This window comes from Nematostella vectensis, chromosome 15, assembly GCF_932526225.1.
Source record: "Nematostella vectensis chromosome 15, jaNemVect1.1, whole genome shotgun sequence".
In the NCBI taxonomy this organism is placed as follows: domain Eukaryota; kingdom Metazoa; phylum Cnidaria; class Anthozoa; order Actiniaria; family Edwardsiidae; genus Nematostella; species Nematostella vectensis.
In genome coordinates this window covers 8,826,563-8,841,860 of record NC_064048.1, presented here as the reverse complement: position 1 = coordinate 8,841,860, position 15,298 = coordinate 8,826,563, and the positions used below count along the sequence as shown (strand labels likewise).

General features: G+C 36.9%; 2 protein-coding genes and 2 long non-coding RNA genes across 4 annotated transcripts; 3 read left to right on the top strand and 1 right to left on the bottom strand.

The window, feature by feature from the left end:
• The first annotated feature begins 236 nt into the window (after positions 1-236).
• On the top strand, positions 237-2,000 carry LOC116618318. The gene is made up of 2 exons (XR_004296144.2): positions 237-683; positions 1,566-2,000. It is a non-coding gene; the product is annotated as an uncharacterized LOC116618318 (long non-coding RNA).
• Positions 1,890-3,468, bottom strand: LOC116618317. The gene is made up of 2 exons (XR_004296143.2): positions 3,241-3,468; positions 1,890-2,518 (listed from the first exon to the last, which is right to left on the bottom strand). It is a non-coding gene; the product is annotated as an uncharacterized LOC116618317 (long non-coding RNA).
• Positions 3,469-6,108: 2,640 nt separating this feature from the next.
• LOC116618341 lies at positions 6,109-7,759 on the top strand. The gene has a single exon (XM_032381871.2). It carries the CDS (start codon positions 6,364-6,366, stop codon positions 7,366-7,368), a length of 1,005 nt encoding a protein of 334 aa, XP_032237762.1. The 5' UTR covers positions 6,109-6,363; the 3' UTR covers positions 7,369-7,759.
• Positions 7,760-11,558: 3,799 nt separating this feature from the next.
• LOC116618330 (galanin receptor 2a-like) lies at positions 11,559-12,563 on the top strand. The gene has a single exon (XM_032381858.1). The coding sequence runs from the start codon at positions 11,559-11,561 to the stop codon at positions 12,561-12,563; it is 1,005 nt and encodes a 334-aa protein (XP_032237749.1).
• The last annotated feature ends 2,735 nt before the right edge of the window (positions 12,564-15,298 follow it).

The window sequence follows — 15,298 nt, the reverse complement described above, 5'->3', positions numbered from 1 at the left end:
TAACTTATACTTGAATTCAGTAGCTTATGTGAAAGAAATACAGGGTGAAAGATGTGAAAGAAACCGTTAATTATAATGTAGAAAATGATGTTTCCAAAGTTTTGAAACCTCAAAGAGGTTTGATTTGAAAGAAACGACTTTCTCGATGTCTGATCTTCCTGTTTATCAGGGGAAGAATTATATGGAAAATTACTCATATGAAAGAGGGGAGGGCTAACAGTCAACGTTCTCGACGCAACGGCTGTTGCTTCTCTAAATGGTCTAAAAGTGCGCGGGAAAATGTAAACGCTAGGGCCTAGGCCAGTTTTTCAAGAGCGCGAATTTCTACGTGAAATTTCTCGACTTTCGTATACTGTTCAAGCGAAAAATGAAACCATTGAAGCGGAAAAATGGTAAGCATTTTCCTCATAAGAAATTGGCCGAGATAAGCATGTGAAAAACAATAGTTTTCAAAACAATTGTTGATATGGGATAAAGTTATTGAAGAAATAAAATGTCTATAGTGTATGTGGGCTACCTGTGGTGTCTAGTGATGTCATGAGTTAGCCAGAGAAGGGTTGAAACGGGTCACGTGAATCGGCTTGGCCAATCAGAACGCGCCAAAAAAATCATTTTTGTTTAAAAGTTTTTGGGTGAAGAGCTCCCGGACAACTTCACTTTGGAGCAGATTTGTGGTTTAGTCGGTAAGTTTACGTGTTGGTTTTGTTCAATATGTACTCATAGATAACTAGAGATCAATCTGACAAGCGATGGAGAGACGACGAGTTGTAATTATGGAGAAAGAAGCGCTTGAACTGGAGACACTCGTCATCAAAATAGCGAATTTACATTTGTAGCAATATCGTGAAAAACCGGCAAAGTTCATAACTTGTCAGCCACTAAAGCAATTAATTTGTGTACCAATTTAAAGTTGGACATTTTTCCTATCGCGAAACGAGATGGATCACCATCGCACCTTTTTCGTGTTATTCGTTGAACAAGTTCATGTTCAAGGATGACGAATATATCGTCCGCCCTGACTAAATCATACGGTAAAAAATCTAGTGTCGTTGTAGTTTTGGTCAAAATTAATTGGTTTCGATTGCTGCTGATGTTTAAAGAATTTGTTTCTAAAGACCTCTGTAATAGTATCTGCTTTGTGATAATTATGTTATATATGAAAAAGATAGAGACAAATTTGCCAAACTATGATAAGAAAACAGGAGACAAACGAAAATATAGAAGACTGTGTTTTCAATTTTAGATTAGTAGATTTTATTTCAAAATTTGGTTAGAATTAATTGATTACGATGTCAAATGAAGTGAGACACTTGTTGTTGAATTTAAAAGGGTAATTGGCCCGAACCTGCTACCATTTTTTTAATACTAAATGATTTCAGTAAGCTTATATTTGATTTTTCACAAACATTTTACCCCATCTCCTTACTTATTACAGAGGAGATAATATATTAGTTAGTAAGAAAGTGACAATTAGTTTATTAGATTATGATTGTGCTTATAACTATATATTCTTGTTGAAGGAGGAGATAAATGCTAATGGAATTATCATTTTTATTTTGTTGTAGGGGTAGAAATGTAAAACCTACTGAGTTGCAGAACCCATTCATTGTAGAACCCACTACATGCTTGTTGGAGGGGTGTCAGCTGACCCACAAGGCAAAATGGGGACCTGACTAACTGACAGATTGACCTATTGATTGACCCATTTATTGACTAACCGATTGACCGATTGATTTTAACCTATGCACTAATTGATGCAAAGCATAAGAATAGTATAGGGTACAGTATCAGAATATTATCACAACAAAGTCTTGATCTAATCAGAATATCTATTTTTGTTACAACATTAAGTAATTTATTATATATATTGTATAACACATAAGACATTGTATTTTAGGGGATTATTTATTGTTGGAAATCTCATTTCTTATTGTTTGGAATCATATTTCTTATATAAAGTAGCAACAATCTATCAAAAACAAAGATATGAAATTTTTAAATTTATTGTGTGAATGCAAACTCATCAAATTATATCAAAAGATATATTTAGAGTTTTACTAGTATAAATTTACAATATTTTTTTTAAATGTCACCTATTACATCCATAACTCTGAAGAGCTGTTTTTCAATATCATCCAAAATAATGTCTATTTCTGATTCTTTCTTTGAAAATACCTCCATAATCCTTCTTATCACTCTTTTCTAAGGCTAAGGCTCTTATCTCTTTCCCTAAAATTTCTGGTCATTTGCGCTCTCCTTCTAATGTCCCACTCCCACCCCACTCTTGCCTTTTTTTTCGTATAAAGAAAGACCAATATCGGGCTGTGTTGCTCTTTCTGGGTGTTGAAGATTGGCACAGGTACAGGGTTTGTACGGACGGGCTGGATGATATTCCTTGGTGGTTCAGCATTTGTTCATTAGCCACTTCCTCTTGCGATGTCTTGGACAGGGAAGATGGATGGGCGTACAGTCTGTTACCAGCACCAGCTCTCTGTACCACTCGTGCTGCTATCCATTTCTGTGGCAATATCATAAAACTATATTAACATTTTCGCACCAAAGGAGGAAAAATTAATTGTGATAATTATGATAAGTATAATACTATTGCTCTCTGTGTAACATACCTTATTTATTTAACATTCAACATATTAAAAGGTATACACCCTGCTATCAGAGGCCTTTTATATATAAATATCTCTATTCACATCCAATTCAATATATGATGCAAGAGAAAATTTATTTGACAATAGCTTGGTGCAATCACCTGAACCTTTCTGCTGACAGACACGAGCTAAATAGCAATAATAGAGGGGAAGTGATAAGCTTTGGAACTACTTTCTGAATAGTACAAATTGTTCAACATTTGTAAGGACCTTGACATGTAAAATCAGCATAAATAAATCAGCATCAATGAAGCTTTTGAGAAAAAAAACTCGTCCGTTCTAATAAGATGAATAGTCGAAATAAAACGTGCCCCACTGACTACAATTATGTCAAATTTCTTATCTATCCCTTGATTATCTAGAAGGGGAAAGTTCAATGCACTCAACACTCACGAAAAATAGTCTGCGATGCAAAATTTCACTGTTTTCGAGTGAAAAACAAGACTTTGTAGATAAATTTGTACTCTAAAACTCCAATTTAACATCAGTAAATAAAGTTTACTTAAAAGAGAATCTGGAAGTAGAATAAAATAATACGGTAGCTGTTATTTTCATGTCATTTTCGGTAAATTCTTACCAGATTTGATGTTCCTGCCGAGGTCTTGTCTCGTCAACGTCAGGAAGCAAATGAGTGAAAATCGATATTTTTCCCATCGTGCCCCGCGCACCCGTGTCCACCCTCCTCTGGAGTTAGCAGGAAAGAAGACATGGGATAACCTCGTCCCCAGGGTCTTCTGGGTAATTTTCGATATGGCGTCATATCGAAAATTACCGAGAGGACCCTGGGGGGACAAGGTTGGGCATGGAATCGTTTATCGCCCCCTTGACCATTTAAGGCCATAAAGCTAATAGAACGCATAGAAACAGTGCCGGTCTCTGGTGAGCCGTTGGCAAATACAAGAGAGGATCATAAGGAGTTCACAGGTTGAGTGTTTTCAATTCTGAGTTTAAGGAGACCGAATGAGCATTAAGCTTCGTCTCAAACCTATGCTCCCATTATTATATCTATACGGCTTTAGTCATAGTTAGAAATATAAAACTGGATTACCCTCTTTTTTGCATTTTAGAATCAATCAGACAGAGAAACGGATCGTTAGCTATATGACGCGGCTAATTTTCCCCCGGACAGTTTTGTTACTCGATTTTCTCTGTAAGATTTTTTCTGCCTGTTTTTGTATGCTCGATTCTTTTAAGGGCCTGAACCAGCTCTCGTCTTTGTTCTTCTCCCTAACCTTTCTCAAGCCATTCTATCGAACCGGTAAAACCCTACCGTTTCACAAGTTCTGAGCATGTTCTCAAAATTTGCTGAAATCTCAAGCTTGGCGTTCCTATAAAAAGGTTCTTATAAAAATAAGAGTGTATTCAACTGTAAGAAGATTGTGTTTCAGTCATTTAAAGAGCCATGGTCAGACTCCATATTGCCATCCTAGCAAAATGTCACCGTCCATTTCTTGGCTGTTGTGAGAAGCTGGTAAACCTATTAAAAAACGTTGTTTTGAGATGGCTATTTCGAAATTACTCCACGATCAAGCGGATGTTGCTCTTCGCCGTAATGGTCTATGGGAGACTGGGGCGAGCATGCGCGAATTTCTATTGTAATAAAAAAAACGAGTGTTCCTCGAACCTATTCAAAATGACTGACTTAAAAAAACAAAACCGAACGGTTCCTGCAAGTTTACGTAGCATATCCGATATATACCCGATATATATATAATACGACGAGCATCCCTATCAGGTCGACATGGAACAAATCCCTCCACCCCCACCCCTCTCTGAACTGCGCGCCTATGTCACCATGTGTCACGTTTGTGTCACGCTATGACAAAGTCTAAAGTTCACGCTATGACTGTCAACTCCTCAGCGTCATGCAAAGAATGATGCACCGTGAACACCCGATTACGTCCGATAAGATGTAATCCCCTATCCCATAGCAAAAATTGCAGCTATCTCAACTCAACATCACCATAAGAAACTCTCAAATCAAATATGCAAGCTATGCAATCCTATTCGAGGGTTTCTGGGAGTTCATTGATGATGCGAAGACGGAAGAAGCTGCTAAAATCGATAAAAACACAGACAACACAGGGCAGGGCTTTGAAACGCAGACAAACCAATTGACCGGTCAAAACACCACCCTCGTTCAGCGTTTTTACACGCACTTAGGCGCGATTCTGTCAAGAACCTTTGCTGCTCTTGAACTCTTCAATTCTGGTTTAGAGCACGTATAATCTCCCTCACACGTGTCTGGGACCGACATATGTGCCTTGGTATGCCAGGAATGCGAAATCAATAACTAGTGCGCATAGGATTTTCTCGTTAACCTTGTATCAGAAGAAAAGGTCAATCGCAAAATACAAAAATGGGAACGAATAAAAGAAAATTGCATAATCATTAACGTGGAACAGGAAAACAGAATCCAATAATAACAGCGCATGAATCATAGAAAACAAGGCTACAAGCCGGACGCTCCCTCATTCACCTGTCAGATTTGATTACTATAAATTTGCTTAAAATGTATCGAAAGAAAAATCTTGCGGTAGACTAAACTATAGTTTTATTGCATCGGGCATTGCCTATTTCTGGCCGCCAAGATAGGTATACCCCTTATAATAGAAAACTACGTAAAGGGCCTATTAATGTCATGCTGGTAGAATCCTCGACCAGTCCATCTTTTACGCCAGAGTTGCTTTCACACCAAAGCTGGTTTTCACTGGTTTTCGCTTTTTTGTACGATTGGTCTAATAGACATTTTCGATTTTCGAGTACTAGAATATAAAGTGTACCGTGTAGATAACAACTTGGACAAGGAATAGTGAAATAAACCATTACGGAATTTTATTTCCAAAAACCGCTCACGAGGGATGAAAATTCATTTTCGATTCAACATGTTCAGCTTAAGAAGCATTGGATTTGAAAAATATTAATAAAATATTTTATTATTGTTGTGAAACTTGGTGTGTGTTTATTCGCCGCGCTTTTTGCCAAGGATTTTTCGCTGTTTTTGTTTAATTGATATTATGGCCTATATATCCTTTATATGGGAGGGGTGCTGGGGGAATTTTCGTTTCCGCAGGCTGTCCGTTACTTAATTGTCAGAGTCAATGGATCTACGAATCAAATAATGTCTAGCTACTTTCCTTTTGCTGCGAGATCTAAACAACTGGACATTAATCGAAGCCAGCATTTATCATCAATTGTTGACACTTGTGCGATAGCTGTAAAATTGGCAAGAAGTGAATATTTATATAGGTACTAAATTGGTGTGAAATAGGTGATGAGAACTGATGAAAACATGGCGTGAAAACTTTATTACCTTATTGTTAAATTTCACGCTTTGGTGCTAATTGTATTAATTTGATTTAACAGCTCATCAACTTGACCGTATCCACAAAAACACCGGAAATACATGCAAAACCAAAAAATAACGCTTCGGAAATTCCACACAAAAGTGCTGAAGTCAAAATATAAGCCATGCTACGATAAATTTTTATCCGTGCATCGAGGCTAAAGAAGATAGGAAATGAGCTCCGTATAAGGAGGAAATTCTAAGTTTATATTTATTGAGTAAGATTAGTTAAGTAAGGTCATTTTCAGGAATGGTTCTAAAATAGGTAACGCGACGGCTAAGATGTCACTCAACACAGGGGGACCTTAAATATGCAAGTGCCTGCGGTTTCGTTAGTGACTCGTAGACATTGTGATGCATCGTCGAACTGGGAGCTCTAGGAAGGAATACGGTGATAAAGTAGCCATGTACGGGATATCTGCCAAAAACCGCGAGTACCTAGCGTCTATGGCTAACGATATGAGGTTTTCAGAGCCTATAGACCAGGGCTCCAATCTGCACATGGCGCTAAAGCTATTAAAAGCCGAGAATTCAAACCTGGAGAAGATTATTATCATTCTCAAGACCGAAAATCAGACCCTCCAGAGGAAAATGAAGGAACTTGAATACCAAAATGATCGATTTAAAGTAACCCAGAACCAGCTTAAGACTGAGTTAAAAAGAGAAAAGGATATGGTGAAGTATTTACACGGGCTCGCTAAGAAACACGAGAGAACGATACAGAAGAAAGATGCGGAGAGCAGGCTACTGCGGCGAGAGGTCCGAGAAGCAGAGACCAAACCATCCGACGAGCCGCCTCCGCTGCCAGAGAGAACAGACCGATTAGAGAGAATCGCGCGAGAGAAAACGCTTACGTTGGATAACTTAGATTCTATAGACGCTAGAGATAGAGCCAAAGAAAAGGAGAGAATACCACTAACTCCTGCTACTCCTAGTACACCTTCTACCCCTAGCCCTACAAGCGAAACTCCTCGGCCTCGACCACAACCACCGAAGCGTTCGGACTCATTCAACATCAAACGAAATAGGCCCTTTATAATTCCGCGTGGGGATAACTCCCGAGCGAGTTCGTATAATTCTGATTCGGCTGTTAGCGGGATTACAATACGCGCTGTAAATACGGAGGCCTCGACGATCTCGAAGCATAAGGTATCACTCACAAAGCCGGCGACCGAGGCTCGAGGACCACACTCAGCCACGGATAACGACTCAACAGAGTGGGACGGAGATATGAACGATGTTTTAGGATTTTTGAACGAGAAAGTAAACCAGTTTGAACGCCTTTTAGTGGAAACTGGAGGGAGTTCTAATTCAGGGTCGGAATATTCCTCTAGTGACACTATCGGACCGGGAAAATAATATGCCGGTCCATATACTTGGAATTTGCACGGTATGATCATATCGTAAACCTGTATACACAGTCGATTATTTATATTTTGAGGGCGGTAAGTTATTAACGTGTCTGTTAGTGAATAACCTCTACTGTTTCATCTTAGGAAAACATATTTGCTGCTAAGAACAACATAACGTATTCAGTTAGTGTTTGATAAAGTTTTTATGACGTTTGGAAGGTACACATTTGAAAATTGTTTCACCTCTAGTTGCCGCTTGTACGCTTGAGTGATGGTCCTTATAGTAAACTTCAGTTCAAAGGCCGACCCTATTGACAATGTACCTTTGCATTATGTGCTAGTCTAACTAAAACTATAGTACTACTAAACATGGCTATAATAAATGTATTTCTATGTAATGGCTGGTCTCTGGTCATAACTTAGCTCTCTAGTTAAATAAACTGGGATGTTGTACTTTTAAAAGGTGATAATAGAGCGTGATATTCAGATATCTGAATCAAATCGTCGATTGGGTCACCTTTGGAGGATACCCTGCCGTGACAAACAGATTCTACGAATATTTTACCCGCATGGCAGGCAAATGCTTTATGTTGATATGCGGTGATTACGCGTCAAGGATGGCGTGATTTCAACACGGTTTTAACACTAAAAGGAAGATTAACCAGTGTGCAACCGGAAACAGAAACATCAAGGGCTTTTTTACGCTTGTCAGCCGCAGACCAATCTAAATGGCAGTACAAGGAACCTGCCCTTTAAATAATAACACGTTTTGTAAATATAATTCAGGTTTGTATAAACACAGACACGCTAATACAGTGTCAAGTTTACATAAGGGAATGCAACCACTCAGCATTTGTCGTATTGCTTCCATCGCCCTTTGTTTGAAACAATTAAGTGCGTTGTTGATTTAATGGCATTGTTTTCTTTTGAGATTTTAACCAAGTTTACTGTCAGCCAAGTACGAGAAGCTATACTTGTACCGTCTTTTCAGTAGCTTTTTATTTTACAAGTCTTGACCTTTTGAAAGTAAGACTATTGAAAGATATTATAAACTTTTTCACCTCACAGACGAGAGCCAGGGGTTTGTTATTTTACAGATTATGAAAAGTTTTAGATATTTCTTTTGATATATCTGAGCGTTTTTTTTTTCATCCAAAATAAAGAAACACGAAGAACATTAAGAAAATTTACAATATCATATCTAAAAACTAAGCTTTATACGTTATTTTCGCCAATTTCGAATACACTCATTTTTTTATTAGAACGTCTTATTTTCAGTTGAGGCTGGGCCGTTCTTATTTTTGGGACATTTTAAGGCTTAATTTTTTCTTAATGATGCTCCTAAATTTTAGTGTATATAAAAATATTATACTCAATAAATAATTATGAAGAGAATTACACTAATGATTAATAGCAAAAATATGGTTCTTACTTTGAGCACAATTTGATTCTGCATTTTAGAACGCATCAGGTACCTTTGGTCCTTTCTACTATCTAAGCCTCGGCATGTTCTTTAAAATTTGGCGAAATCTCAGGCTGGACGTTCTTATTAAAAAGGTTCTAATAAAGAAAATAAGAGTGTAGAGATTCTTTTGTGGTTCTTGATTTTTCGCTTTGTGACAGGCAGCTGACACTGCTTCGTCGACCCTCCTAGTGCGCCGTCCAAGCACTTGTACATTTATTTATTATTTCGTGTTCGGTAATAGGTTTCTGAAGTGTTAAGATCTTTACTTTTCCGTGTATGTTTGATTTCTCGTAGGTGTTGCTAAAAGCCCTTTTCAGCCACACCTTTTTTATTGTTTTCATTCGAAATAAGAATACAAATCTCATTGAAGAAATTTTAAATTATCATTTAAAATCGATGTAAATATAAAATTTGCCAATAGCATTCCATTTTGTTTTACTGAAACTGTCGATTTTCTAGCTCAATCGGTCATTTCCTTATTAGGCATTACATACCATATTTGGGAGTCCGCTTCAATCATTCTCGATCAACCACATCAGCCTATGAATGAACTGGCCTATAAAATAAGATTAAATGAATTTCCCTACTAATTGTAGCTTTTAATTTACATAGCGTGTTGCGGTAGAAAAAAGAAAAAAAAGGGAAAAAGCGAAAACAAAGAAAAAAGCCATCCTACAGTCTGAAAATATCCCCCATAGATCGATGACCGGGTACGCTTTATGTTTTATGCAAATCAAAGAAGGGAAGAATATCTGATAAACCTCGATTATGTCACACAACGTTACTGTGTTCAAGCGTATAGCGTGACAGAGGTCAGAATGCCTGCGCATGTCACGCTTTGCTACTGTATTCCAGCGTAAGCGTGACATAGGTCAGAATGCCTGTGTATGTCACGCCATGTTACTGTATACAAGCGTATATCGTGACACAGGTCAGAATGCCTGGGCATGTCACGCTATATAACTGGTTTCAAGCGTATAGCGTGACAGAGGTCAAGAAATAAACCATGAATAGCAGGGAGAACCTAACCAGCAAATACGAAAATCGATTTATTTGACTGAACAATTTGGTGGAAAAGACCACCTGGAAATATAGGAAGATTTTCAGGCGTGCGAGCAGAGTAGATACAAATACGTTGTATGCTGCGTGGAAAATAAAAATAGGGATATTTTTTGTACTAAACACACAGTCACAAAATATGAAGAGATTTTGAGAAAATTACATGAAACATGTGCTCCCTGATATATCTTATACGAAATTTTCTGTTTTGAACCAATCAAAAGAAAAAAGAACAATAGTTTTTGCTTGACATAATTTTCACAAGGTTCCCAACGTTAGATTTGTCTAAGTAAGAGTTATGTACCGAGAACCAAGGCAATAAGCGATATACTTTTTTTCATAAGAACCTTTTTTATAAGAAAGTCCAGCCTGAGATTTCACCAAAGTTTTAGAACATGCTAACAGATATGATGCAGATATGATGCATGATAACAGGATTTTTTTTCTTTTTTAGTCCTGATGCGTTCTTAAATGAAGAATAAAATTGTGCTCATAGTAACAACATTACTATTGCTATTGTAGTTCTCTTCCTAATAATTCATTGGGTTTTATATTCTTATATACCCTAAAATTTAAGAACGTCGTTAAGAACATATTCAGAACATATAACGTCCCAGCCTCAACTGGAAATTAGACGTTCTTATAAAAAAAAAAGAGTGTATTCAAAAACGTTAGGCAGGATTTAGTTTTAAGTGTAACTTATGTTGTATTTTTTTGTCTTGACTAATCAAATTTCGACATACTTGCATTTTACCGTTAGGTTGCCTAGTTCTTACAGGGAGCATTTCTTAAATTATATATTAGGTGGACAAGTATTCTTGTGCATTGAGAACTAAAAACGTTTAAAAATACGTAGAATGTCTTTGATTGTGAAATATTAATAATGGAAAAAGTAATACAAATATACAGTCTGGGAATAGGGCGAGTTTTTATCGAATCCCGAAACGTAAAATTTCTAGGAATTTTCTCGTTAGAGAAGGTCTTTGATATCACAGATGGCTATTTTGAAATCCATTCATTTCTTAAACTAGTTGCGGCAAAAGTATTATTTCATCCATAAATGGACTTATTGTCTCTTGGATTTAAAACTAATAAAAAGCTGATCTCGGTTGATTTTTTTAATTCTCATATTTAATGTTTTTCTAATGTTGCTTGTCTATACATAAAAATGATCAACCCTGACCTTTTATATTCTAGGTCTTATTTTTATTTGAAGTTTTCAAGACTTTGTACTGTTAGTCAGTAATGTACAAGAATGTATACATATAGTTGCCTAAGATTTTTAAAATTGATTCGACTTCCACTGGGTTTGCTAAAATAATGAATGATTTGTTGGTTGATGGTTGTCGGCCCATTTAAGCTTTTCTCATTTAGAAAGACAAGGTCTTTTAGAGTGCACAGATGGTGTTTTTCAATAACATTACTCTTTTACATTTGGAGATTCGAAATGAAAACGCAACCTTCAGACTCCAATTAGGTACAAATTGGGTCAATTTCTGCGTTGCGAGCAGTTGGATATAGTCTCAAACTCATATCGGATGTACTTATTAGTTTCGCCAGCATTGAGCGAAGCACAGCTCATAAAACGACAAAAAGAAAACTTTTTTCCCATTCTTTACCTCGTAAACGCTAATTCCGCAAAAAAAAAAACAAAAAAAAACACTTATTTAAAAATGAATCAAAGCAGCAACACTACAACACAGGGGAACACAGATAAAAATGAAGGTGTTTTCAAGGCAGCGATCCCGTGCCTGACGGTACTTGGACTTTGGGCGATTATTGGGAACACCATCAGCCTAGTCGTCTTACTCAAAACGAAAAGTCTCCGACGGCGCAGATCAAACTATCTACTCGTCAATCTGTGCATCGCCGATTTTCTCGTCGGCCTCAACTGCTTGTTCAGGGTTATCGCTTTTCTGAGATTCCTGCTCTCAGTGCGTTATCTTATCCACGCCTTTGATGTATTCGTTTTTAGTTTGAATTATTTCTCAACCTGTTCATCGGTCAATTTTCTGGCCGCTGTATCGGTGGAGCGTCTTGTTGCAGTCGCCTTTCCTTTCTATCACCGAGGAACGTGTAAGACATTTTACGGTCTCCTGATCGGAACTCCTTGGGTCATCGCCCTTATTAGTACAGTGACGATGTCATTGCGCGATTTTACCCCACTCATACCTGTGAAGATTATTTTAACATTGTTCTTTATCTACATCTTCTTGCCTTTTCTAATAATGCCAGCTGCCTACACCGTCATCATGATCAGATCCAGGGCGAGTCATATCAACGGACACGGAGCCCGTGAAAGATTGCGTGACAAGAAGCTTGCCGTCACGCTTCTCATTGTCACGCTGGCGTCACTAGTCACATGGATTCCTAATATGTGTTACTGGGTCATACTAAGATTAAATTTTTTGTCTTATAATTATTATACTGAGATGACTCTCCGTTATCTTCAATATTCCAACTCGTGCATTAACATCGTGGTGTACGCCTGGAGGATTCCTGAGTTCAAACAGGTTTTGTTTAGGCATAAACCTGTTGTTGCGAACGTGCAAGGTAGAGCAGGAGAACGAAATGCAGGAAGGTGTCAAGGCGCGCTAGCAGAGCCAATAGAAATGCACCATATACAGCGGGGAGAACATAACCAAATAAACGTACAATTGGACGATAATCAGGATTGATTTGACTGCGTAATTTAGCGGACTAAGACCACAAGGTAATATAGGGAGATGTACAAGCGCCCAAGCAGTGAAGAGAAAGATGCATTGTATGCAGCGTGGAGAAAAAGCCATCAGACGTGAAGTCAGAAAAAACATTTAGTATAAATCATTGTGCATTAATTATTCTTTTGCTGTTTTATTTATTTTTTTGGTTAAAAAATAAAGTTGTGTTGTTTGTTTGATGGTCAAATCATGAAAGCAATATTTCCCCTTACATCCATTTCACCATATTTATGGAAGTAAAAATGCGTTTACACGAAAAAAATACGTTTCGGCCTAGAAACTAACTGACACATCTGCTTGTGTCGCCAAGCCTTGAATTCCGCCAGATGGTTGTTTTAATAAAATTCATCTTCCAAACGAAACCAAATGTGTCCGATAGCTCGACACCTAGAACAAGGAACTCATATCATAGTAAACTTTTAATAAACAGTTTGGTCATGTTTAGCTAAGAGTAGTATCAAACCGTATTGCACTCGTGCTTAAAGGGACCGGCTTAACCTACCCATGATGCTTTGCTTTTGTGACAATCCTCGCCGCCAGCGTACTAGTTAGATTATTAGGTGAACATGTATTCTTGTGAATTTAGCACTTGAAAAGTCTTGGAAATACGTAAAATGTCTTGAATTTTGAAATTTTACTGATGAAAAAAGTAACACAAAAATGCAATCTGGGAATAGAGCGAGTTTTTATCAAATCTCTAAAGACGCACAGATTGTGTCTTTAAAATTCATTTCTTAAACTAGTTACGAAAAAAGTATCATTTCAGATATAAATGGCCCTAATAAAGCATTGAACTTATACTTAACATATTAAATGTTCAAATTTCATGCGTTAGCGGTGCCTTGGCACTGAAATAATAATCAATAAAAAGAACAAATGCAATCTGGGAATAGGGCGAGTTTTAATCAAATCCCAAAACGTAAAACATTACTCAACAAAGTTATAGGTATTTTCTAGGACTTTCCTCGTTACAAAAGGATATTACCGGATGGCTATTTTAAAACCCATTTCTTAAACTGGTGGGACAAAAATATTTTTTATAGATTGCATTTAAAACTAATTAAACGCTGAACATGCGAAGCTTGTCTGTACAAATTAATGATCAACTGAGCCCGAACCTCATTTTATGTTATAAGTCTTATTTGTATGAGTTAACAAGAATCAGAAATGTACAAGAATGTATGCATATAGTCGCAAAAGATTTTGACAAATGATTTGACTTTGCGTTCGCTAAAATAATGAATGTTGTGTTAGTTGTTTTGGTCTCTTTAAACTTTTCACATTTAGGAAAATGGGGTAGTTTAGAGTGCACAGATGGTGTTTTTCAATAACATTACTCTTTTTACATTGGAGATTCGAAATATATACGCAATAATGTTTAGCCTCCAATTATATACAAATTGGGTCTATTACTACATCGTTTTGGATGAACTCAAGCCGAACCTTCTTAAATGTCTCAAGGTAATGATGTGGCTTAAAGGGATCAGACAAGGCCTCATAGAATGCACTGTTCCATTGCTGTTTACATTGTCAAAATGTCCGAAGGCATCACTGACACCGTACACTATTTTTTTGTTAATTTTAAAAACTTTAATTGTCAGTGGACTGACATATGCATTTGTATGCAGAGCCGTAGCAGGCCTATAAGAATAAAGGAGATGTGTCCAAACAGGGGACTTAGTGAAACGAAACAAGCATGGAAGTCGGCTGTTAAGGTAACAGCGCAGGAAAGACTTGTATTGGAGCAATAAGTTTTTACACGGTACGGATACATGACTTAGATCTACAGGACAGAGATAATATCATCAAAACAGGTGCAAGAAGCCTACAAGTCAAGTTTAAAGACTGCATAAAACCGCCAAAGATTTTGACAAGTGGTTCATTGACATTCACTGCATTCGCTAAATAATAAATGGTGTGTTGGACCGTTTTTGCTTTTTTTTTTTTTTTGAAGAATTTTTTTCGTTATAAAATTGACGTCTAGTAGTCTCAAATCTCGTCTGATTTCATTCATGTTTTCTGAGGATGATATTTAATCATTAGTATTTGATGTGCTGCTGTTTTATTTTATTTATCGGTAACCCATTTAAAGTTATTTAACATATGAACAGACCACTATTTTATAAAATATCCAAAATATTTTCAAAAATATAACCGATGTTTTTTTCTTTAAATTTGCGGAGAGACATAACGAATACTTAGGCATGATGGGGATCATAGTGACAAGTCTAAACTGAACATGTAATTTTTTTGTCCGCATACTCAATTTTCTAACTTTGCTTCCGGCATTATTGCGGTATCCTTCAATTTGTCAGAAATGCACAAGAATGTGTGCATATTATAGTAGCCTAATATTTTTACAAAATGGTTTGACATTCACTGCGTTCGCTAAATAACAAATGGTGTGTTGGATCCTCTTTTAAGCTTTTCACACTTAAAAAGACGGGATCTTTTAGTGTTCATAGATGGTGTTTTTCAATTACATTACTCGTTTACATTTGGAGATTCGAAACGAAAACGCAATAATTTGTTTCGAAGCTAGTTTTAGTAAAAATGCAATCTGGGAATAGGGCGAGTTTTTATCAAATCCCCACAGAAGCACAGATTGTGGCTTAAAAATCCATTTGTTAAACTTGTTGCGAAAAAAGTATCTTTTCAGCTATAAATAGCCGTAATAAAGCGTTGAACCTAAT

What these genes read in the sequence shown, in the direction of transcription:
- LOC116618341 (XM_032381871.2), top strand. Translation starts at nt 6,364, where the DNA reads ATGCATCGTCGAACTGGGAGCTCTAGGAAGGAATACGGTGATAAAGTA.
- LOC116618330 (XM_032381858.1), top strand. Translation starts at nt 11,559, where the DNA reads ATGAATCAAAGCAGCAACACTACAACACAGGGGAACACAGATAAAAAT.